At 39.8% G+C, this 25,572-nt stretch overlaps 3 protein-coding genes and 1 long non-coding RNA gene across 5 annotated transcripts in view; 3 read left to right on the forward strand and 1 right to left on the reverse strand.

The window, feature by feature from the left end:
• LOC146472701 (uncharacterized) overlaps nt 1-25,572 on the forward strand; it is a 296,231-nt gene that overhangs the window by 28,917 nt on the left and 241,742 nt on the right. The gene's annotated exons all lie outside the window — the stretch shown is intronic.
• On the reverse strand, nt 1,389-11,757 carry LOC146472703 (divergent protein kinase domain 1A-like). 2 transcript variants are annotated; one of them, XM_085119503.1, is made up of 3 exons: nt 11,688-11,757; nt 4,510-4,733; nt 1,389-3,854 (listed from the first exon to the last, which is right to left on the reverse strand). In XM_085119503.1, the coding sequence occupies exons 2-3, from the start codon at nt 4,633-4,635 to the stop codon at nt 2,634-2,636; spliced, it is 1,347 nt and encodes a 448-aa protein (XP_084975629.1). In that variant the 5' UTR covers nt 4,636-4,733; nt 11,688-11,757; the 3' UTR covers nt 1,389-2,633. The 2 variants fall into 2 exon arrangements, with proteins under 2 accessions (XP_084975629.1, XP_084975630.1); XM_085119504.1 differs by lacking the exon at nt 11,688-11,757 and adding an exon at nt 5,333-5,411.
• Nucleotides 11,950-15,266, forward strand: LOC146472704 (divergent protein kinase domain 1A-like). Its single transcript, XM_085119505.1, has 2 exons — nt 11,950-12,270; nt 12,998-15,266. Exons 1-2 carry the CDS (start codon nt 12,160-12,162, stop codon nt 14,204-14,206), a joined length of 1,320 nt encoding a protein of 439 aa, XP_084975631.1. The 5' UTR covers nt 11,950-12,159; the 3' UTR covers nt 14,207-15,266.
• On the forward strand, nt 16,441-22,201 carry LOC146472705 (divergent protein kinase domain 1A-like). The gene is made up of 4 exons (XM_085119506.1): nt 16,441-16,861; nt 17,616-17,685; nt 19,475-19,614; nt 20,474-22,201. Exons 3-4 carry the CDS (start codon nt 19,504-19,506, stop codon nt 21,680-21,682), a joined length of 1,320 nt encoding a protein of 439 aa, XP_084975632.1. The 5' UTR covers nt 16,441-16,861; nt 17,616-17,685; nt 19,475-19,503; the 3' UTR covers nt 21,683-22,201.

Below are 25,572 nucleotides of genomic sequence, written 5' to 3' on the forward strand. Positions count from 1 at the left end.
TTGTTTCTCCCATTTCTAGTCTCTTAGAGAATCGCGCTGCCATTATTCAGTAATCACCGGGTTTCATCTTGCAAATGATAAACACCCAAAGTAGAAGAATTAGAGAACGAGACACAAGGCCAGTCTCCACTACTGCAAACGTTGTTCCCTCGCGTACCTTTCTCGGGTTCAAGTCTTCGCGGGGCCGAAATTTTACACTGTTCAGTATTTACGGTGGGAACACAGCAAGCGACTATTACCTCTACGTATGACAAGAAAACTAGTTGTCAAGTTGCAGGGATAGTTTATTTGGTTTAAATAAATGTTTGCAAGAGGCTTTGTATGAACTTTTAAACGGAGCCGGGAAAACAAACGTTTACTGGTCTTTAAACCTTTTCGTGTTGAAATTCTACCAAACACCCGCGCCCGATGCCGTTTAAGTATTCTCGCCTGCCCGGTCCGAGAAAAAAAAACGCTTTAGTCCATAACAATACTCTGTAAAATATAAATTGCTTTTATGTCAATAAAGATACGGGAAAAAACACGAACCGATTGGACGCAAAAAGAAGGAATTAAATGTTTTATACTCTCTATATCTTGTACTTCACCGACAGAACTGAAATAAATTTGAAGGGATATATTAAGTAAAGGCCAGAATAGGCTAATAAAGATGTACCGACGGACAACACTGCAAAATTCCCACATATTCTTCAATTAAAAAACCTTTTTATATGAACCCTCTTGGAAAGGCGGCTCACACCATGGTACTAGTCCTTTTGTAGTGTTTACTCCAGCGGAATGGTTGCAGGGGACGCAGTAAATGAACAGTTCACACGAAGGGACCCAGCATAATTTAAGAGGGCAAGTCCCGAGGACTTGCCATCGGTGAAATGATACAGTGAGCCTTTAGCAGGACCTTTTTACTGCAAAGGGTAAATCCCAATACAGTAGGCCATGAACCCGAGTTGCTGTGAACCTCATTTTGTAAGCGAGGATAAGTGCAAAGTTTTTATTATGAAAATTAGTTTTCATTCACATGCAAACAAACTAATTTTCATATGAAAAACTTCGCACTTATCCTCGCTTACAAAATGAGGTTCACAGTAACTCGGGGTTCATGGCCTATTGATGAGCTATCTACGTAAAGTGATTTTTGCCATTCATTTTTCCCCTATATTTAATAGCACGACTGCGTTTTTGAAACCACTTTACGTAGACAAAGTTGCTGTGAACCTCATTTTGTAGGCGAGGCTAAGTGCATATAAAAATTAGTTTGTTTCCATATGAATGAAAACTAATTTTCACAATAAAAACTTGGCATTTATCCTCGCTTACAAAATGAGGTTCACAGCAACTCGGAAATGGCCAATTAGGATTTTACATTTTGCAGTAAAAAGTTAGCAACTTGATTCAGTTATGCCGCATATAGAAAAGGTTGCTCAGAAAAACATTGCTGATTGCATTAATTACAACAAACTTTACTTCGGTTATTGTACGCTACAGATGACTAAAAAGGTTACGAGAAGTTCTTGGAATATGTATGTTATGACTTATGATTCGCATGGATGAGATAATTTTTGAAATGCGAGTTTCAGTCATTTTTGTGGGGAGGCGGCGTGGCCAAGTGGTTAGTGCGCCAGACTAGTAATCCGGAGGCACCGGGTTCAAGTCCCACTCTGACCACTTGGATTTGTATCATGGTAGACCCGTTTTCAAATGCAAGGCCACGCTTTGTAAATACACAACTGGTTTAATTTGCCTCCCACCAGTTGGGATTTTTAACAATGTTATGTTCAGTTTGTATATTTACAGTCAAACCTCCGCTAACGGACACCTCCCGTAGGCGGACACCTCTCTTAAGCGGACACTCGATCATGTTCTCAGCTATCAACAAACACTACATTTTTAATCTCTTAAAGAGGAACACCTCTAGCGTGTCCGTTTACGGGAGGCTTGACTGTACTTCACTGATTTGTAGTGTCCCCAATTAGCACAATGGTGCTAAATACTTCGACTATTTATTTATTTTTATTTTGCGCTAAGTACACTAAATCATGTCACTCATTAATACGGACAGTACCTCTTTATAACAGAATCCTCCTGAATGCTACTTCTGATGCACTATGAGAATGGGAAACTCTATGGGGCATGTATGGCAATCGATATCAACATCATTCGTTTTCGTGACTCCAGTTGTCCAAAGAGCAAATAACTTTATCAAGTGAATAAGTCGCTATCCGGGGTACAAAATATGTTGGTTCCGTTCTAGTACATTTTAGAGCGTTTTTCATTTAAGTGTCGTAAAACCAAAAACAAATCAATTACTCTGACCAATCACAACAGACGTAAACAGTGATATGAACCCGGCAATCAGAATTAGAAGCAAATACATGTACTGGCGCTAAGCGCGGAAAACGCATGCGAGCAAGTCACGATTGGTTTTGGTCTTACTTCTCAATGGTTGCAAAAGTGGTGCGAGTTTTGTTAACCAATCACAGCAAGTGGTAAAGCAAAACCAAAACAAACGCGAAATTACTTTCGACACTCAATTGTAAACCGCTCTATCCACAGCCTGGGAAAGCGATTTTTCCACTGGAGAAAGGTACCTGCTATTCAAACAATAATTTGGATGCTAGCTGGATAATGCACAATAATTACTCTTGCCATTTCTCTTTGAGCTTCATTTCAATCGATCTAAGCTTCTTTTTAACAATAACCGTGTGACGTGTCAACTCTTCAACTGAGTACACCACTGGCAGCTTACTGCAAAATACACCAAGCTTCCTAATAGCTCCCCTTAGATAGGTGCTGTTATACCTTGGTGGTACGAAGGTATTAGTATCACTAAAAATAGCAGGGAAAAGAACCTCGCAGATAAGGTGCAGGTCCTGAAACCGCATAAATGACATACAGCTGCCAGTCTTTGCGTCACATGTCGACAAACAAAAGCGATTATTTCCTGCCCAGCATTCGGAATCAGATACACACTTCTTCTGCTCAAGAATAGTCTTTATGAAAGCATAAGGGTACATCAAGTCAAAGTCAATGATTTTAACCACTGACTCGTTGGTTATTCCATAATTTCCCAAGTGTCCATCACAAGATTGCACCAGGCCATACGCTTTGTCTGACACATCCAATGTTGCGTCTAACATTGAATAGGCAAACTTGAACTTGTCATGTTTACTCGAGACACGCATCCCAAAGAAAGAATTAAAAATAGGGTACTTTGTCCAAGACAGTGTGTCACTTAAAAAAGTGGCAGTATATTGGACGTAAAAAGTTGCAGCATGCAAAACCTTTTCTGCAAAGTCATTAAACTTGTCTTGTAGTGGTAATAGAAAATCAGGCAAACACAAGTCTAGCAACTCCCAGGTCTCTAGGAACACTTTTGAGGCTATATAAGGCACTTTTTCAAGTACATACAATCCACCACAATATCCATAGAAATCCACAGTGTGCTTGCTTTCATTTAAGGCCATTAACATCATGGGTTCTATGTGTTGCAGTAAAGAGATGAATGTCCTGGCCTCCGAGCCTGTTACTGTCCCATCACTGTTCCCATCACCGAGTGACATTAACACAGATGTAACCTCATTGCATCGAGCACAATCACCAAACAAAGTTCTCACCCGAGATGAAACATCATCCTTATATGAGGCCACTGCATCATTGTCCGTTATGTTCTGGCGTTTTGCAAACTCCTCAAACCAACTCATGTTGACTTTAAGTATGACTTGCCTTCCTTCCCAGTCCGCGTCGTAAATCTTCTTTTCAGGTACTGTCGAGAGACATTGTCCAAGATGGAAGGTGTTTCGTTCACAGATATCAGAGCACAGTGATCCAGACACTTGGCCTGCCTTAAACGCGGGGCACTGAAAGAGTTAAAGATTAAGTTAAATTTACTTCAGTTACACTAACGTAACAGCACATCTTGTGACATTGATTTGCTTTCTTCGCTTGACCACCTGTGCCATATAAGCCCCTAACATCTTACTCCCATTGTGATTCTAGTCTGTGCTCTTTTTAAGAGTTATTATTAAAGAATTATTATTAGTATTTTTTTTTTTTGTCTTTGCCTGTTCGTGATCATATCCAGAGTAGCACATCATGTCATTTGAAATTGCAGTGAGAGGCCAAATGCGCTAAACCCTGAAAATGTTTAAATGAAATTTAGTGCCAAGAAGAAAATAAAACCAAGCTTAAACCTGTCAACTTTTCTTTAGTCACATGCGTGAGAGTTTCAATGCTGAGGTGCCAAGGCTTCCGAGTAGGACTTGTCGTGTTCGAGAGGTCGGAAGATCCCTAATCACGGTTCGTTGTTAAGTTCAAATGCGCCAATGTGGAGAGTTCGTAAGACGGTTATCATGATTTATATGAATGCCTGTCGCAGTTGATCTTTCTGGATGATACATTCTTAAACAACAGTTTCTTTTACTTTTACCAGCTCAGCTCTGTAACCTTAAGACATAAGCTTTGTTCAAGTTGAGGGTCACAGGTAACACAGTAGAGTGACAACTTGATACTTACTAGTTGATTAAGGACAGAAGCCATATCGCACTTTGAATACCTGTGAATTATATTCACTGGTAGAACAAGAACAGCAATGATAGTTATAGCCAGGCTTATCAAAGCTTTGATGTCCCAACCAGTCATGATGTATAGCTCGTCTGCTGAATTAAAAACCACTGAACTGCATAGACTCAGCTGCACAAGTATATGGGTCGGGGATGCTTGCAAAAACTACAACCAGTCTGAAAAAAGAGACATACAATATAAACTAAATAATCCTGAAACGAGATCCTTAGCCGTAAATTCAGTCACTACTTTAATATTTTATCTCAAAATTTGTGACAACGTGAAAATGGAAATTATCTAATGAATACTCCAGCAATGACACAACATTTAGTCGTTGGTTGTGCTGTGTTGCCTGCCCTCCAAGCTGAAGCCATGAGACACAAACTGGGTCAACAAAATTGATCCTTGGGTTGTTAATCAAAAACGAAAAGACACAATTCCACCCCCACTACAACTGTATTATTCGAATACCATGACCACCGTCAGCGCCAGCACAATTCTGCTGTTCCACCACACTGACCACCGACACAGCTCTAACACTGACCGTTACAATTATCGTCCACCACTACTAACCTCACTATGTAGCGGTGATGATGTAACGATAGAATTATGGTGATAGTAGTGGCAAACAAAATCACCTTTACCTCTTAACTTTGACCGAATGTTATGTATTTCTTTACTGAAATACGCGGTAATTTCACTGTAATTTTTGAATTTTATGCGGTGAAGCCTGACGAACCGTCACATCCACCGCTGTTTTGACGCGATTACTTACGAATATCCAGGAGAATCAGCTGAAAGACCATATGAAAACTTCTCATTTCACTAACTTAAGGTTGATTGAGCAAAAGGTCAAGTTGGATTTTGTGCATGCGCAGTATAGATAATATAAACAAAAGTAGTCTCGTAAGAAGGCCCAGTTTATATATGCCTTTTTTAACTCATTGAAAGAAAAGGGTAGAATTTTCTTTTTCTACTTAAATCCAGCAGTGATATGCTTTTGGAATGAAAATACTCTGTTCTTTCATTTAATATCAAACAATTTCAGTGCAGTATGATTGAAATCAGAAAATTGTGAACTTGAAATCTAGAAAGTCGGATCATAAAAAATATTCTTAACTGCAGATTCTACTGATCTTTTCATTACTCATTCCAAACGCACGGTAGAACGTGGCAGATAAAGATGGCTTCCACCTGTATCCTAGAGTGTTCTTTTCACCAAGACTGTGGCAACACTGTATTGCCTCTGGCCAACAAGACGGCAAGTTACATGAGGTAGGAAAACCTCAGCGAACCACGTGTTGACGCAAATTATAAAAGAGACATTTTCACTCGGAGAAAACTGGTCAGGATTTCAGTCCATAACCAAGTACGTTTTCTACGACTTCTACTGAACTGATCTCGTAAAAAAAATTCAGTGTTTTTGTACGCGAAATCACAGCGAGGTGCATGTCAGCCGGTATTGCCTCCAGCTCACTTCAAATTCATTGTCTCCTGCGTTTCCGGCCAAATGTGACGGTATAATGTATATCGACCAGCATTAGGAGCTGTGATCCGGCGCTCTCGTATTAACACCCGAGGACGAACTACTTCTTTCTCGCAGCAATTTTTGGCTCTCAATCGGCAAACAACATTCTCTTGGTTTTGTTGACTTGCGTTGGTGGTTCTCAAGTTTAGGATCCTTCGGCTGGAGCCAGTGACAAAGGTAATGTTTACAAAAGGGTTGATTCTTACTTGCTTTCTTAAATATTATTTAAGCTACGTACTTGAAAATTTGAAGGACATGTTTGCATTCAACGATAAATGTATTTTCTGTATAATGACCTGAGAATTAGCAGAATTTTGGATTATTATTCCAGTACCCGGTTGCTTTGACCGAGATCAAGTATCTATCCATACCTCTAAACATACAAAACGACTTCCTAGTATGAATTCTATTGGGATAAATGGCAATTTTTTTTAAAGAAATTCGCTTATATTGTAAATAACTGTATATTCAAAGAAAATAGTTCATTCAATGCTGCTTTGTTTCCATCATTGTCTTCTTTAACCACAAGAGAGAGCAACCTCAACAGTTCAAGACGTATATCTTCATATGATAATGCCGGACACCAGAAGGCGTGCAAATGGCTCTTACTTTCAAATCGCCGCATTCAATCCACATCAGGAGAATCTGATGATCAATCTTTCAACTTTGTTGTAGATGGATCACATTATTGGAAAAGCTGCAAATTGGGACGTTTGAAAAGATATTCTTGGAAGATTCGAACAAAGTGCAGTCTTTTAGGTGTGATTGGTTCGATTCCTGACCAGTGGATTTTGTAAAGTGCTCTGATTGACTAATCGAAAACATTCGAAAGGTAAAATTTCCGGACCGACTTTCTGTTCCCGCGGAAGAAAAAATTGTGATTAAGGTAGGACATATATCTGATGCTATTCCGCAATTAATGTCCTCCAATTTTCAAACTAGTTTTCAAAACTAGTCACTTTATGCGATAAAAGGCATCATTTGAAAACTTCAAGATGGAACAGCTTTTGGCTACAAGTCTTGTGATGGCAGATCTATGATTGCAACAGATGCCAATTTCTCACACAGTGTTCGATAGTCTGATAAGATTTCTATGACACAGTACACAACAGATCGTCGCTAAGACTAACTCTAAATAATTAAATTTCACCAAAAGTAAGGTGGCGGGAAAAATAATAACTGAATTACAGCCAAAAAGAAACAAAAATAAAAAATCCAATCGTAGACGTGGACAGGCGTGGATATTAAATTGATTAACTCATTTATTTGATACTGAATTTTTTTTATCTGTGGCTTTAAACTAAGAGGTCTTAGTGGTGTTCATTAGTCGCCCCGGGAAAAACTGTTATCTTTTGAAAAACTAAACATTGTAGGTACGAGTGTTATAGGCCGGCTGAATCATCGTTGACGCGAGAGTTGTGTAGGCTAGGCTTACTTAGGAGAGAGCAACTGAAGGCACTTCCATTTCTTAACCAATTTTGCACACTTTACGAGCACTGCAGTGTAATTGTAACCCTCACTTGTAGTGACATTGCCATTGAAACGTAGAAGCCACAGATTAGAGCTCGAGATATATTAAATGGAGAAGCTTTTTAACAGATTTTAATAAGTGGAGGCATAAAGTTTGCTATCACAAGTACTTCCCACGTTTTACTGAAGAACAATACTTCGAGACCCTCAAAGACACCCGTCCTTCTCTGATTAGCCAATGTCGCACGCGCTATTCTATTATCTTATTTTGACACATCTCCTCTTTTTAATTGAACATCATCGCAAAGACGAATGCGATCTTCTTTTGGCGAGCCGTGAACGTTTTGTCAAAGTAAGCGAAACTTAGAAGGAACTGTAATCTTGCCCCCGGACAACATGCTCATTTAGTGGAATTCCAACTCCCAGAAGGTTCCAAAGAACAATACTTTTATAATCAACCATTGTCCTTCCCTAAAAATTGTAAAAGTGAATGGCAAAATTGCGCTTTACAGCTAGTACTTTTTCATTCATATTTCAATATTGTACCATGTACCATCTAGCAATGATAACGCTTCTTAACACTTTGTGCAAATACTTTGTCTTATTCAGTTTACCTAACGAAGCAAATTTATTTCCGTCAGGCCGTATTGGAAATTAAGTCTTAAAATGCGTCTTCATTCCAGGTATGTTCGGGAAACGAACAATGCATTAGGTCTGTATAAACTATATTTTCTCCTTTCCAGTCGTGTAACAGACAATTCCATACACCACACCAGTGAGTTCATGTGAAAAATGGTTTCATGCAAGTTTTTAGGATCAGTGACCGGCAAAAGTTAAATAAATACGACTTGGAACCGACATTGCCTTGCAAATATAAATACAAAAATTGACAAGTTGTCCCTGACAGCTTTGTAGGTCTGTCTAAAATATTGCAGAGAAGTGCAATCCGAGCCTACATCTATATACTAACCTGGGTATCAGTACTTCCTAAGGGGAGGGGGGAGGGGCAGAAAGGGAAGGAAGGCCTGACACTGACAAATGCATTCAATTCAATGCCTTGTGAGTTAGTCTGAAATGCCAGCCGTCTCCTCCCCCGTTATGTTGAACGTCCGGGTTTCGAACATTTTTACACTGATTGGATGAAACAAAAAGGCATTTTATCCAACACCGTGGGATACTGCCTGACTGCGAGCTATAGCTTGTCTTTGGGACAATTCGTCGGATTCAATGTATGATCGACCGAGAACTGTGCTGTGGAAGACGTTTCGGACGACGAGCTTGGGTAACTTCAACGGGCTTCACTGATACTATAACGTAAACTGCGGGGAAATACTTCATACAGCAGTGTGAAGACATGCAGTGGTTGCCGTTAGTTGGCTGAGGCTGATTCGAAGACACCATGCACTAACAATACCCAGCAACGCCTGCGAAAGCTTTGCTCGTCAGATCAGTTATGACTGTTATTGGAAGTTCAAGAGACATGATTGAAAACGTCAAATGAACCGTGTGTTTTTTAGTCGGATCCGGCCCAATGTTTACAGACAACATTTAACCGTATATTAGAGGTTAATGCCGAGTCAACGTATACATGTCAAACAACAACCGAACATTCGAAGTTAATCTTCCATCGCAACATTTTTTAAATAGGTTGATTGCATGTTACGTCATAGCGGCCATGTTGGTGGTAAGGAACAATAAGATTTTCCCCCCCTGGGAGTTAACTTCCATTTTTATGCAAACTATGTGAGCAAATTTTCTTTTGTTTTGACACCAACATGGCGGTAATGCAATAACCTCTAAGCAGCTGAGCAGTGTAAATTTTCATTTAGCGAGTTGGCCGGTAAAAATATAGACTGTTCACAGTCCCCCTATTTTTCCGTGGGATTCTCGAGACCGGTACGGTTCGATGGAGCTGCCGCCATCTTGGTTTGTAAAATCGAGCGCGATCTGGGGAGGGTGTCTAAACTACCGAGGGGAGGGGAGCGGAGTTGGGAGGCGGCGGGAAAAATAGGGAGACTGTAACAGCTTCTCACTGTCTCGTGTTCGAGGGGCGTGCCGAAACTTTGTCGCCTCGACTAATTGAATCAACTAAAAAATATACTCCCCAGAGATAAACATGTCAAATTGAAGGAAATACGAAAGTCCTTGTTTAATACAGTACAGTTTCTGTACCATTTCGAAACAAAGTACAGTTGTGAAATAAAATAAGGTTGCGAAAGTCTTTCGAGTGAGGATAGGCAAGGAAATACAGTACAGTACACAAGCTATTTGCAAAGTGAATTTCAATAGTTATACAAGCGGAACACATAGAGCGAAGCTAACAGCGAAACCTCTTTAGATACATGCCGCATTTGTAACATTTATTTTCAAATAGCAGTCGGCGATTTCGGGAAGCAAAACAAGTACATTTCCATACAAAATTTGTTTAAGATCCCGAAAAGAGCTGTAGTTGCCAGCATTCCTTTAGCCGATCTTTTAAAACCGATCTTGGAGTTGAAGTTGATCCACAAAATGGGCAATCCTAACGTGTTTGCAACAGCGCTTGCGACGAAAGCCACGACCAGCAAAGTTTCAATCGCTTTGTGTGTGTTGTTTCGCCCCAGAGAATTGTTAAAAAAGTCGTCCCTACAGTTCGCCATCTACTTTAAAGCAGTCCAAAGAGACGGAAAACTGCAGTCCTCCGCCTGCCAAACGTCCGCTGATTTTCAACCGTTTTGAGCCAGTTCGGTCCACCGTATCGACTCGTACCGAGACGAATTTTACACTGAACGTTTTGTTAGAAGATGCGAGCGGCGATGAGGATGTTTGTATACTATTAGGCCTCCAAGCCGACGAGACAAACGATAAAAATCAAAACATTCCCCACGATCTTCACAACATTACACGCCAGCCGTATCCAGTTTTAGAACTGGCGGTGAAAGATACGTCAGTCATGCTGTCAACGCTTCGGAAGTATTATTGTCTAATTGACCAATGAGGTGTTGCCGTTGCTGGTGCAACGGGCCTTTGGAACGCGAGACAGTGAGAAGCTGTTACAGTCCCTCTATTTTTTCGCTTCCCCTCACCGACTATACTAACACCCACTCCCACTCCCCTCGGTAGTTTAGACACTCTCCCCAGATCGCGCTCGCTTTTACAAACCAAGATGTCGATGGCGGCGGTTCCATAAAAGCGTACCGGTCTCGAGAATCCCACGAAAAAATAGGGGGACTGTGAACAGTCTAGTAAAAATATGTTTCATTTAAAATACGTTTCATTCCAGTTATAACTGTGAAGCTGTTGACACTACTGGGCAAGGGAGAAAACTAGAAAGTAACCACTTTAAAAACGTATTTTGTTCGATTGTCTAAACTCGAAGAAGAAATCTAGCAGCCCCACAGTAAGCAACTGAACCCCGTATTCGGGTCATGTTGACAAACCGAAAGTGGTTTTGATTGGCCACAATTTTCAGATGCGGGGGACAGCAGGCTCAGTTGAATCCAGGCACTCATGTCAGGCTCAAGGCTCCCTGGTCAGGCTTTTCTTTCCCTTTTACCCAGGTTATTTTTACAGCTTTTAAATATATGTTAATATAATTCTTAACAGCCCCCTTGGGTGATATAAATCACTGAAGCACATCCAGCAAGCGACAACATCAACCAAACGGCAAGCCGTTCAGGTAAGCTATATTTTTGCAAGATACGGTGGTTTACATCCTATGCACATCATATTTATACATTTGCAAGTTATGTTTTCGGCAAGATCTCCGCACAGCCCCATATATTAATTATGTATAAATTTTCCGACTCAAACTCTATTCAAAAATTAAGGGTCAACGTTTCGGAGTCATCTTGACTCCATTATCAAGAGAAAAAATCAGTTTATGAACGCAGCTTGTTTGTGTAAAAGAATAAGGATGACTGAGTGGTGCTCATATAACTCATGTACGGCGCTGCGCGGAAATCTTTCACAAGTTTTCTAGGATCCACGAACTTGAAAGTGCTTACTTACAGCCAAAATCCAGCATTAGCTAGATAATTTAGATTTCAATGAGCCCCGCCAAGTTTAATTCAAGGCTTAAATAACTGCCAAAATCACAGTAAGTCGACCCAGTAACTACGTACGTACACCAACAAAGGATAATACACTTTACCTTGCAGACCTCAATGGAGTGACAGTCGACTGACAAATTGAATTGTTTTGAACGTAAGGGGAACGTAGGCCGCGACTGTAATGGGATGCACAAATCAGTTGGCCTTGAAGTTTATTGTTAGACCCCCTTTGTTATATATCGTTATTTCATGAATCACACATTTTCTTTTGTTATTCAACATCATTTATTTAACTTACATCCTTGCGGCTAACTAGCGTTGCGTGATTCAAACCGTGAAATGAGCTGCATAATGCCAGGGGCAAATAATTGATGTAGCATAATTTAAGAGTTGACTATCTCGTTGTTCCACTGGATCGCCGGTAGGCTTCTCTGTGTCACTTTTAGATTAAAGATGGATGAAGCACTTAAATGATAAGGCCGTAAACAGCTAAAATTTATATCCTTTCTATATTATCTCTGAACTTAGTTTCTCGGTGTTGCAGTGCTACAGAGGACCAATTCGAGTGCCACGATGGTCGGTTGGAAACTGAAAGTTTCAATCGTAACAGTTGTTGCTGTTGTTCTACCAGTGATATTTCACACGCATTCAAAGTGTGACATGACTGCTGTCCTCAATCAGATAGTAAGTAAAAAAAATCTTTAACGCACCAATCTATCAAGAGAAGAAAGAATCCGAAAAGTCTGTCCTTCCAGCACCATCTTGGTAGAATGTGTATCAAACCAAGCCACTATCATGAAGCTAGTAAATGATTTCTTGTTATGTTCAGTTGAACCTCCAGTCCTGTTTGGTCCTTCCCGTTTTCTGTCTCTCTCGTTCCCATATAAGATACCCTGCCTTGTTTTATTGCTGGGTAATTTTTTTTTCTTCTTTTAAATAACGGCCCTGCTTAAAAAAAATTAAATAAACAAAATAGTAATAGTAATGATAATAATAACAACAATTAAGTAAGAAATAAAAGCTCTAAAACATATTGTACACAACGTGAAAAAAAAAAACTATATAAGACTATATGCGAAAAAAGTTATAGAGTCAGTTCTCTTAGTTTCTTTTTAAATGTTAATAGCGATTTGATATCATGAATGCCACCGTCCAAATTGTCGAATTCATCCGCAGCCTGGTAGGTACGTTTTTGTTTACCCCAATACATTTTAGAGGATTTCATAGGACATCCTTTCTTTCAGCGTTATCCTTCCGCCAACGAAGGTGATCGGATCACAAATTCAACCTTAATGGTCATGAAAATCATATTATTTCTTCTGCGCAGTCAAACTTAATTTGCCAGGTCAGTCCTGTTTAGATGTGAAGAGGCTTCTCCCATTCTTTATTGCTAATCTTGTTAATGTTTCAGTGTTCCGCGTTTAAGGCAGGAAATGTGTCTGGATCACTTTGTTCTGATCTCTGTGAACGAAACACCTTCCATCTTGGACAATGTCTCTCGACAGTACCTGAAAAGAAGATTTACGACGCGGACTGGGAAGGAAGGCAAGTCATACTTAAAGCCAACATGTGCTGGTTTGAGGAGTTTGTAAGACGCCAGAACATAACGGACAATGATGCAGTGGCCTCATATAAGGATGATGTTTCATCTCGGGTAAGAACTTTGTTTGGTGATTGTGCTCGATGCAGTGAGCTTACATCTGTGTTAATGTCACTCGGTGATGGGAACAGTGATGGGACAGTAACAGGCTCGGAGGCCAGGACATTCATCTCTTTACTGCAACACATAGAACCCATGATGTTAATGGCCTTAAATGAAAGCAAGCACACTGTGGATTTCTATGGATATTGCGGTGGATTGTATGTCCTTGAAAAAGTACCTTATGTCGCCTCAAAATTTTTTGAAGAGATCTGGGAGTTGGTGGATCTTTCATTTCTACCGGATGCATTTGAACCACTGCAGGATATGATTAACTTCGTTGGTGGAAAGATTTTAAACGCCGCTGTTTTCTCTCTCCAATATTTTAGCACCATTTCGCGTAATGTCCCGTCTTTGACAGATTACCCAATGTTCAGTTCCATTCTTTTAACGCCTGTCCCAAGTACACATGAAAAGTTTGAACTCGCTCATTCAATGTTAGACGCAATATTAGACGTGTCAGACAACCCATACGGCTTGTTACAGTCTTGCGATACACACTTGGGAAATTTCGGATTCACCAGGAACTTACTCGTTAAAATCATTGATCTCGATATGACTTACCCTCATGTCTTGTTGAAGACGATTCTTGAGCGGAAAAATTGTACATCTGACGCGGACTGCTGGACGGGGATTTCTGAGATCTGTTGCTCAACTTGTAACACAAACAATGGCACCTGCACATTCCTAATGATGTTTCAGGACTTACACGTTGTCTGTGAGAGTCTTTTCCCTATGATTTTTAGAAGTCTTAATATTCTAGAACCCAACAGTACTTGTCTGAGGAACTCTGTACGTCAACTTGGTGTGTTTTGCAGTAAGCTACCAGTGGCATACACAGTCAAGGAGCTGAAGCGTCAAATCCTTAGTGTTAAAAAGCATCTTAGATCGATTGAAATCAATTCCACAGAGAACTGTTAAGATCGAGCGTCGTGGTTAAACTACATAGCTAACTAGTTTCGGCACATTGTCATAAATTTACCATAGAATTAAAACTACCACCAGCGCAACCCAGAACATAATTTCTCTTTTCAATTAGTTGTGGTTACACATAACGTGTTAAACGTTAATTCTCGTGTCAAATCAACCGACGACTAATCGTCTCTTGGATTTTCAAAAAGTAAATTTGGTTACACGTAACTTTATTTGTCAAGGTAAACCCTCTTTATCTCTTTGTGTGTGTTTTTAAACATTTATTTCTCGTCTCTCTCGAGAACGGAGCATAGCGATTGGCTCACTTACCTCCTATATTCAACACCCAAGCTTTTTATCACGGTAAATGTTATGAGCGCTTTTTTTCAGTTTTTTATTTATCCATGGCAATTGATCACTATTTGAGTTTATTTAGGTTTACTGTTTCTTTACTCGAATTTTTACAGAGAGTAAGTCGGAATGGAGTTGAAAATAAAATCAAATCAATGATGGATGACGTTTCACCCGAAAAATGTTTGCTTTTTTAAAAAGTATCGCGGTTCCTCAAAACGTTAAATTGAAATGTTAGATTTGTGACGCTATCCTTAGTCCACTAAATGTATCAATAATGATTGGTTTTGTTAACGGAGTTGAAAAGATGATTTAGCCACCGTTTCGAGCGTAAGCCCTTTGTCAGAGCGAATCAAGGAATTGTGGGTTGTATGTGGTTTATATAGTGAGCAGTGGAGCTACGCTATTGGTGGGAGGATGGTAACCATTTAAAACATTCACAATTACCCTTCATCCACATAACCATGCAGTCAAAAGCATCATTTTGAAGAGCTTTAAGTTGCTCCAAATGACCTCTACTATTTTTATTTAATCAACCTGGTAGTTTTATAGGCGCACGCGCAAGATTCTGCGAAAATCACTGATCGTTTTACATGCACTTCCGCTGTTATCTGTTGTATAAATTGCACATGAGGCACAAAGATATACATTGGTGAGACAGGAACTGAAGACTAGACGACCGATTTCACGAACGTCTTCGCGACGTTGAAATGATGTTTAAAACACGAGCAATAGGGATTTAAAACCACTGCACGTGATGTTTTATCGACCATTTAATAGGTCAATGGGTTATGAATTATTAATGAGTTTTTGAAAAAAAAAAATGACAATAAAATATGTACGTATGTGTATCAGTCCAAATCAGTTGCTCGACACTCTAACCATTCTTACAAACATATGGCAGTCTGTGGCATTTCTCTACATCATGGTAATACAGAAAGCCGCAAAAGTTTAGAACAAAAATTCATCTTTCAAATCGGCACTCTTAATCCCCACAGAATCAACGAACGCTTTTCATTTGACTAATTTATTCTTGTTTCCCACGTTACCGTTCTCCCACCAATAGCGTAGCTCCACTGTTCACTGACGAAGGGCTATCTCTCGAAACGTCAGCGCTTGAATCTCGTTTACGATAGCCAAGTTACCTTATAAACTCTTTTGATAAAGTCAAACATTCGTTTCCACTCCCCACATATGCAGCACCACAGATTCTTTACAAACTAACCCCCTTATCTATTTTTATTACCGCTTCCAATGGTTTGAATGGTACGACTGGCCATGTATATACAATGCGTTTGCAAACGAAACTGCGCATGCACGAGGCCTGAACTATGGAGCAACTAAACAACGGAGAGTTTTTTCACTAAAGCGCCAAGGAGACCCCTTTAACTCTCCTTTGCGCTTAATCTACTGAGAAAATCAAATTATGAAAGAACAAGCTATGAACCATGAGCACGTTTATTATTTATTAATTTAATTACGAATGATTAGCACAGACACACCTGTCTCACATTATGAACACTATAGTATTTGCCTGATCTTGTACAATGGACATTGCAAAACACCATGCACGTTTCTAATGCTGGACGATCTGTACTCAAAGACAACTGGGGGCATTGGCGAATATTATTTGGATGGATGTAGATATAGGTATTCTGGGTAAACCAATGGGTATCTGAGTCATTTACTTCTGAAGCAACCGGGGCCTAAATAAAATAGATTGTTTTCATGCTGACTACTTCATAACTATCTTACAAATACTGAGTATTTGTAAAGCAAATAATCTAAGAGCAAGCCTGATTTCACGGTCAGGGAAGTATATTTTCCAATATTCGAAAGGCACGGCCTTTCCCTGACCGTGAAATCAGCCTTGCTCTTTTTTTTAGATTGGCCTGACACTGACAAATGCATTCAATTCAATGCCTTGTGAGTTAGTCTGAAATGTCAGCCTTCTCCTCCCCCGTTATGTTGAACGCCCGGGTTTCGGACATTTTTACACTGATTGGATGAAACACAAAGGCCTTTTATCCAACACCGTGGGAAACTGTCTGACTGCGAGCTATAGCTTGTCTTTGGGACCATTCGTCGGATTCAATGTATGATCGACCGAGAACTGTGCTGTGGAAGACGTTTCGGACGACGCGCTTGGGTAACTTCAACGGGCTTCAGTGATACTATAACGTAAACTGCGGGGAAATCCTTTATACAGCAGTGTGAGGACATGCAGTGGTTGCCGTTAATTGGCTGAGGCTGATTCGAAGACACCATGCACTAACAATACCCAGCAACGCCTGCGAAAGCTTTGCTCGTCAGGTCAGTTATGACTGTTATTGGAAGTTCAAGAGACATGATTGAAAACGTGAACTGAACCGTGTGTTTTTTAGTCGGATCCGGCCCAATGTTTACAGACAACATTTAACCGTATATTAGAGGTTAATGCCGAGTCAACGTATACATGTCAAACAACAACCAAACATTCGAAGTTAATCTTCCATCGCAACATTTTTTTAAATAGGTTGATTGCATGTTACGTCATGGCGGCCATGTTGGTGGTAAGGAACAATAAGATTTTCCCCCTCTGGGAGTTAATTTCCATTTTTATGCAAACTATGTGAGCAAATTTTCTTTTGTTTTGACACCACCATGGCGGTAATGCAATTAACCTCTAAGCAGCTGAGCAGTATAAATTTTCATTTAGCGAGTTGGCCGGTAAAAATACGTTTCATTTAAAATATGTTTCATTCCAGTTATAACTGAGAAGCTGTTGACACTACTGGGCAAGGGAGAAAACGAGAAAGTAACCACTTTAAAAACGTATTTTGTTCGATTGTCTAAAGGGGGAGAATGAATATAGCAGCCTTATAGTAGGCATTTGAACCCCGTATTCGGGTTATGTTGACAAACCGAAAGTGGTTTTGATTGGCCACAATTTTCAGATGCGGGGGACAGCAGGCTCAGTTGAATCCAGGCACTCATGTCAGGCTCAAGGCTCCCTGGTCAGGCTTTTCTTTCCCTTTTACCCAGGTTATTTCACAGCTTACATACATGTTAATATAATTCTTAACAGCCCCCTTGGGTGATATAAATCACTGAAGCACATCCAGCAAGCGACAACATCAACCAAACGGCAAGTTCAGGTAAGCTATATTTTTGCAAGATACTGTGGTTTACATCTTATGCACGTCATATTTATACATTTTCAGGTTATGTTTTCGGCAAGATCGGCTCCGCACAGCCCCATATATTAGTTATGTATAAATTTTCCGACTCAAACTCTATTCAAAAATTACAGAGAGATTTAAGGCTCGACGTTTCGGAGTCATCTTGAATCCATTATAAAGAGAAAAAATCAGTTTGTGAACGCAGCTTGTTTGTGTAAAAGAATAAGGATGACAGTGGTGCCCGTATAACTCATGTACGGGGCTGTGCAGAAACCTTTCACAAGTTTTCTAGGATCCACGAACTTGAAAGTGCTTACTTACAGCCAAAATCCAGCATTAGCTAGATAATTTAGATTTCAATGAGCCCCGCCAAGTTTAATTCAAGGCTTAAATAACTGCCAAAATCACAGTAAGTCGACCCAGTAACTACGTACGTACACCAACAAAGGATAATACACTTTACCTTGCAGACCTCAATGGAGTGACAGTCGACTAACAAATTGAAATGTTTTGAACGTAAGGGGAACGTAGGCCGCGACTGTAATGGGATGCATAAATCAGTTGGCCTTGAAGTTTATTGTTATACTGATCGTTATTTAAAATCTAATCTAGACGTTCCGGTCGAGAATATATCAGGGAAATTAAAGACAACATTCACATTATTACTCAAAACAGAACTTGGCATGATATTTGAGACAGTTTTTGCACTACAAACTAAATCCTGATTTGCCCGGTCCTGTAGCTCAGTGGTAGAGGATCCGAACTAGTAATCGGAAAGTCTTAGGTTCGACTCCTGATAGGAGCACTCGGATTTCTTTTTTCCGAGTATGCCTGCGTCACTTTCTTGAATAATCATCATTCTCATTCATTCACCAGGCTGGAAATAAACCATCACATTTCTTTCATATACCACACGTTCGACATTCAAATCCTAGCAGTATGCAGGATGTTTGTCCCATGAACCTAGTTTAATGGCCTTAGCTCCCACGAGTCTCCTGTAGCTCAGTGGTAGAGGATCCGAACTAGTAATCGGAAAGTCTTAGGTTCGACTCCTGATAGGAGCACTCGGATTTCTTTTTTCCGAGTATGCCTGCGTCACTTTCTTGAATAATCATCATTCTCATTCATTCACCAGGCTGGAAATAAACCATCACATTTCTTTCATATACCACACGTTCGACATTCAAATCCTAGCAGTATGCAGGATGTTTGTCCCATGAACCTAGTTTAATGGCCTTAGCTCCCACGAGTCTCCTGTAGCTCAGTGGTAGAGCATTCAAACTAGTAATCGGAAGATCTTAGGTTCGACTCCTGATAGGAAGATCGGATTTTTTTTTTTTTCGAGTATGCCTGCGTCACTTTCCTGAATAATCATCATCCTCAGCATTCACATTATTACTCAAAACAGAACTTGGCATGATATTTGAGACAGTTTTTGCACTACAAACTAAATCCTGATTTGGCCGGTTTTTAAAACTCACCTCGAACTCGGAAATGTTTGACAAATCATTACAGATATCATTTGCAACTAACTAGCGTTGCGCGATTCAAACCTGTGAAATGAGGTGCATAATGCCAGGGGCAAATAATTGATGTAGCATAATTTAAGAGTTGACTATCTCGTTGTTCCACTGGATCGCCGGTAGGCTTCTCTGTGTCACTTTTAGATTAAAGATGGATGAAGCACTTAAATGATAAGGCCGTAAAAAGCTAAAATTTATATCCTTTCTATATTATCTCTGAACTTAGTTTCTCGGTGTTGCAGTGCTACAGAGGACCAATTCGAGTGCCACGATGGTCGGTTGGAAATTGAAAGTTTCAATGGTAACAGTTGTTGCTGTTGTTCTACCAGTGATATTTCACAGGCATCCAAAGTGTGACATGACTACTGTCCTCAACCAGATAGTAAGTAAAAAAAGAAAATCTTTAAGGCACCAATCTATCAAGTCCTTCCAGCACCATCTTGGCAGAATGTATCAAATCAAGCCACTATCATGAAGCTAGTAAATGATTTCTTGTTATGTTCAGTTGAACTTGGTCCTTTCCGTTTTCTGTCTCTCTCGTTCCCATATAAGATACCCTGCCTTGTTTTATTGCTGGGTCATTTTTTTCTTCTTTTAAATAACAGCCCTGCTAAAAAAAATTAAATAAACAAAATAATAGTAATGATAATAATAGCAACAATTAAGTAAGAAATAAAAGCTCTAAAACATATTGTACAGATGGTTTTAAACTTTTCAATTTTATCACAATCAGTGTTTTATAGTTGGATTGTTTAAAAAATCTCTCCTACGTAAAAAATATATCAGTTGAATAGACAAAATAATACTTACGATAATAATAATCAGGTTAACAATTAAGTAAGAAATAAAAGCGCTAAAACATATTGTACACAACGTGAAAAAAAAAAAAAACAACTATATAAGACTATATGAAGTTATAGAGTCAGTTCTCTTAGTTTCTTTTTAAATGTTAATAGCGATTTGATATCATAAATGCCACCGTCCAAATTGTCGAATTCATCCGCAGCCTGGTAGGTACGTTTTTGTTTACCCCAATACATTTTAGAGGATTTCATAGGACATCCTTTCTTTCAGCGTTATCCTTCCGCCAACGAAGGTGATCGGATCACAAATTCAACCTTAATGGTCATAAAAATCATATTATTTCTTCTGGGCAGTCAAACTTAATTTGCCAGGTCAGTCCTGTTTAGGTGTGAAGAGGCTTTTCCCGTTATTTATTGTCAATCTTGTTAATGTTTCAGTGTTCCGCGTTTAAGGCAGGAAATGTGTCTGGATCACTTTGTTCTGATCTCTGTGAACGAAACACCTTCCATCTTGGACAATGTCTCTCGACAGTACCTAAAAAGAAGATTTACGATGGGGACTGGGAAGGAACACAAGTCATACTTAAAGCCAACATGTGCTGGTTTGAAGAATTTGTAAGACGCCAGAACATAACGGACAATGATGCAGTGGCCTCATATAAGGATGATATTTCATCTCGGGTAAGAACTTTGTTTGGTGATTGTCCTCGATGCAGTGAGCTTACATCTGTGTTAATGTCACTCGGTGATGGGAACAGTGATGGGACAGTAACAGGCTCGGAGGCCAGGACATTCATCTCTTTACTGCAAAACATAGAACCCATGATGTTAATGGCCTTAAATGAAAGCAAGCACACTGTGGATTTCTATGGATATTGCGGTGGATTGTATGTCCTTGAAAAGGTACCTTATGTCGCCTCAAAATTTTTTGAAGAAATCTGGGAGTTGGTGGATCTTTCATTTCTGCCGGATGCATTTGAACCACTGCAGGATATGATTAACTTTGTTGGTGGAAAGATTTTAAACGCCGCTGTTTTCTCTCTCCAATATTTTAGCGCCATTTCGCGTAATGTCCTGTCTTTGACAGATTACCCAATGTTCGGTTCCGTTCTTCTAACGCCTGTCCCAAGTACACATGAAAAGTTTGAGCTCGCTCATTCAATGTTAGACGCCATATTAGACCTGGCAGACAACCCATATGGCTTGGTACAGTCTTGCGATACACACTTGGGAAATGTCGGATTCACCAGGAACTTACTCGTTAAAATCATTGATCTCGATATGACTTACCCTCATGTCTTGTTGAAGACGATTCTTGAACGGAAAAATTGTACATCTGACGCGGACTGCTGGACGGGGATTTCTGAGATCTGTTGTTCAACTTGTAACACAAACAATGGCACCTGCACATTCCTAATGATGTTTCAGGACTTACACGTTGTCTGTGAGAATCTTTTCCCCATGATTTTTAGAAGTATTAATATTCTAGAACCCAACACTACTTGTCTGAGGAACTCTGTACGTCAACTTGGTGTGTTTTGCAGTAAGCTACCAGTGGCATACACAGTCAAGGAGCTGAAGCGTCAAATCCTTAGTGTTAAAAAGCATCTTAAATTGATTGAAATCAATTCCACAGAGAACTGTTAAGATCGAATGTCGTGGTTCAACTACATAGCTAACTAGTTTCGGTCCATCGTCATAAATTTACCATAGAATTAAAACTACCACCAGCGCACCCCAAAACATTATTTCTCTTTTCAATTAGTTGTGGTTACACATAACATGGTAAATGTCATTTCTCGTGTTAAATCAACCAACAACTAATCGTCTCTTGAATTTTCATAAGGTAAATGTTGTTACACGTAACTTTATTTACTGGGGTAGAAATTCTTAATCTCTGTGTGTTTTTTTTTTAACATTTATCTCTCGAGAACGAAGCATATATTTATACAGCGATTGGCTCACTTAGCTCGTATATTCAACGCCCAAGCTTTTGATCACGGTAAATGTTATGAGCGCTTTTTTTTTTCCAGTTTTTTAATTAATCCATGGCAATTGATCACTATTTGAGTTTATTTAGGTTTACTGTTTCTTTACTCAAATTTCAACAGAGAGGAAATCGGAATGGAGTTGAAAATAAAATAAAATAAAATAAACGATGGATGAGGTTTCACCCGAATAATGTTTGCCGTTTGAAAAGCATCGCATTTCCTTAAAACGTTAAATTGAAATTTTTACAGTTGTGACGCAACCCTCAGCAGAGTTGAAAAGATGATTTAGCCACCCGTTCGAGCGTAAGCCCGTCAGAGGGAATCAAGGAATTGTGGGTGGTTTGTAGTTTATATAGTGAGCAGTGGAGCTAGGCTATTGGTGGGAGTATGGTAATGTGTAAACCATTCACAATTACCCTTCATCCACATAACCATGCAGTCAAAAGCATTGCATTGTTGCTTCAAATGACCTCTACTATTTCCATTCAATCAACCTGGCAGTTTCATATGCGCACGCGTACGATGAAAAACTTGTCCTTTAATTCAAAACGTCGATAAAATTTCGATTTCTACAAAAATCACTGATCGTTTTACATGCTCTTCCGCTGTTATCGGTTGTATAAAATGCACTTTATGCACAAAGGTATACAATGATGAGACAGGAACTGAAGACTAGGCGACCGATTTCGCGAACATCTTCGGGACGTTGAAGTATTAAATGTTTAAACCACGAGCAGGAGTGTTTTATCGGTATTTAAAACCACGAGGCGCATCTGAGTGGTTTTAGACCCGATAAAACACGTGCTGTGAGTTTTTTGAACGGCTTCAAAAACATTCCTAGAAAAGCGTCTGTCAAGAGAGTTCATAATAATGATGCTTTTGTGAATGTTGGAAATTAGCATACGAGAAAAACATTAAACACCGCATACTAATAAGAAGGAGGATTTATCGGGTTTTAAAACCACTGCACGTGATGTGTTATCCACCATTTGATAGGTCAATGGGCTTATAAATTATTGTTTCTTTTGAAAGAAATGACAAAGATGCATCATTCCAAATCAGTCGCTCGACACTCTAACCATTCTTACAAAGATATGGCAGTCTGTGGCATTTCTCTACATCATGATAATACAGAAAGCCGCAAAAGGTTAGAACAAAAATTCATCTTTCAAATCGCCACTCTTAATCCACACAGAATCAACGAACGCTTTTCAATTGACTAATTTATTCTTGTTTCCCACGTTACCGTTCTCCCACCAATAGCGTAGCTCCACTGTTCCCTGACGAAGGGCTATCTCTCGAAATGTCAGCGCTTGAATCTTGTTTACGATAGCCAAGTTACCTTATCAACTCTTTTGATAAAATCAAACATTCGTTTCCACTCCCCACATATGCAGCACCACAGATTCCTTTACAAACTAACCCCCTTATCTATTTTTATTACCGCTTCCAATGGTTTGAATGGTACGACTGTATATACGATGCGTTTTCAAACGAAACTGCGTATGCACGAGGCCTGAACTATGGAACAACTAAACAACGGAGAGTTTTTCACTAAAGCACTAAGGAGACCCCTTTAACTCTCCTTTGCGCTTAATCTACTGAGAAAATAAAATCATGAAAGAACAAGCTATGAATCATGAGCACGTTTATTATTTATTTACGAATGATTAACACAGACACACCTGTCTCACAGTATTAACACTATAGTATTTGCCTGATCTTGTACAATGGACATTGCAAAACGCTATACACGTTTCTAATGCTGGACGATCTGTATTCAAAGACAACTGGGGGCATTGGCGAATATTATTTGGATGGATGTAGATATAGGTTTTCTGGGTAAACCAATGGGTATCTGAGTCATTTACTTCTGAAGCAACCGGGGCCTAAATAAAATAGATTGTTTTCATGCTGACTACTTTATAACTATCTTACAAATATTTAGAGTCCGAGCAGTTTTGAAAACCGGCCTATAGCGAAGCGCTGGGGCAGCAACGTTTTGCTTTGACCACTAGACCTGGGGTTATCTTGAGTGAGCCACAGCAATTGGTTGGAGCTTTGTCAAGTGATAACCAGGGATATCTGCAGGTTGCTAACGGCACGAAGTATATCCATGACGAGGGGCCAATGGGCTGAAGCATATTTCCAGATTGGAAGCTCACGGAAAACTTGTCGTCAGCACTGACAAGTACAGATCATGCAAGAAAACGTATAAAATCCTTCAATATGGCGCGATTTGAAACTACTTGTGTAAAAAAGATTGTGAATTCAAAATATTATAAAATAGACGCTGTAAGATATTTGAAACCAACGTTTGGGTAATGCTGCCTTCTTCAGGGTACAAAACTATTGTTCGTTTTTTATTTGCTCGCACGCTGGCATGCACTGTCACGTGTGTTGCGCGCACGCGCGCTTTTATGAATTTGGGCATGCGAACAAATTTAACGAACTTTTTAACGGTATATTTGCCGAAACGTCAGTTTAAAATATCTTACAGCGTCTATTTTATAATAACTTGAATTCGATTTGAAATTAGACGTAGAATTAATTAGGTGATGAATTAGTTCAAGAAGGAGATCCAAACGTGCTTAGACCACCCAAACATCATCAGAAAGTTGTACGACGGTAACTATGTCCTTCCTTAGCGACCATACTGACTGCTCTAAACGTGCACTCAGCTCGAATCTCGACAAAGCGACTCTCTAACAGCCAGAAATCGGCTCGCCCATTTTCAAAGTGTTTATTACTTATTCGATCAAATGGCGCCTTCACTTAAATTCGGTCGCGTTGACGCTTTTTTTTTTTAAACAAAGCCACGTTTGTAATTGGCGAGTCCGGTGGAATCACGGGAAAGCTTTTATCCGTTCCGTATAAATAACAACACTAATAATAATAGACAAAATAGAACTACAGTGAAACCCCGCTTTACAGACACCCGCTTAATACGGACACTCGTTATAACGGGTAGTTTTCTTGGTTCCGCTTCATACATTTTCCTTAAAATTAACCCGCTTAATAAGGGCACTCTGTAATACGGACACTTTTCCTGGTCCCAACAGTGTCCGTAATAACGAGGTTTGACTGTAATTGTGATCGAGGTATAAAATGGGAGGGAAAACATGCAATCACACAAGCGTCTCAAAGAAACTATTTTCTCCGGCAAGCGATTGTGTTAGTGTCCAGAAGCTTTCAGTGTATTTCACGCATGAACGCAAGACTTTTAATGATCGTCGCCAGCAACACCCAGTTGCTTCAGCAGGGCCCTTCGTCCGATTTCCAATTCACTTTCGCTTTCACTCGAGGACGTGTCCCATCCGGTCTGGAACTCAACTCCCAACTCCCAACTCCGCTCCCCTCCCCTGGGTAGTTTAGACACGCTCCCCAGATCGCGCTTGCTTTTACAAACCAAGATGGCAGCAGCTCCATCGAAGCCTACCGGTCTCGAGAATCCCACGGAAAAATAGGGGGACTGTGAACAGTCTACCGTGCTGGTGGTAAGGAACAATAAGATTTCCCCCCCCCCCCCCCCCCTGGGAGTAAACT

The sequence above is a fragment of the Pavona decussata genome, unplaced genomic scaffold, assembly GCF_977016875.1.
Source record: "Pavona decussata unplaced genomic scaffold, jaPavDecu1.1 SCAFFOLD_98, whole genome shotgun sequence".
Lineage (NCBI taxonomy): Eukaryota > Metazoa > Cnidaria > Anthozoa > Scleractinia > Agariciidae > Pavona > Pavona decussata.

Excerpts from the sequence above, each read along its gene's own strand:
- LOC146472703 (XM_085119503.1), bottom strand. The coding sequence starts at position 4,635 with ATGACTGGTTGGGACATCAAAGCTTTGATAAGCCTGGCTATAACTATC. Across the intron at positions 3,855-4,509 it reads CTTCTGTCCTTAATCAACTA|TGCCCCGCGTTTAAGGCAGG; the intron begins GTAAGTATCAAG and ends TAACTCTTTCAG.
- LOC146472704 (XM_085119505.1), top strand. The coding sequence starts at position 12,160 with ATGGTCGGTTGGAAACTGAAAGTTTCAATCGTAACAGTTGTTGCTGTT. Across the intron at positions 12,271-12,997 it reads CTGCTGTCCTCAATCAGATA|TGTTCCGCGTTTAAGGCAGG; the intron begins GTAAGTAAAAAA and ends TTAATGTTTCAG.
- LOC146472705 (XM_085119506.1), top strand. The coding sequence starts at position 19,504 with ATGGTCGGTTGGAAATTGAAAGTTTCAATGGTAACAGTTGTTGCTGTT. Across the intron at positions 19,615-20,473 it reads CTACTGTCCTCAACCAGATA|TGTTCCGCGTTTAAGGCAGG; the intron begins GTAAGTAAAAAA and ends TTAATGTTTCAG.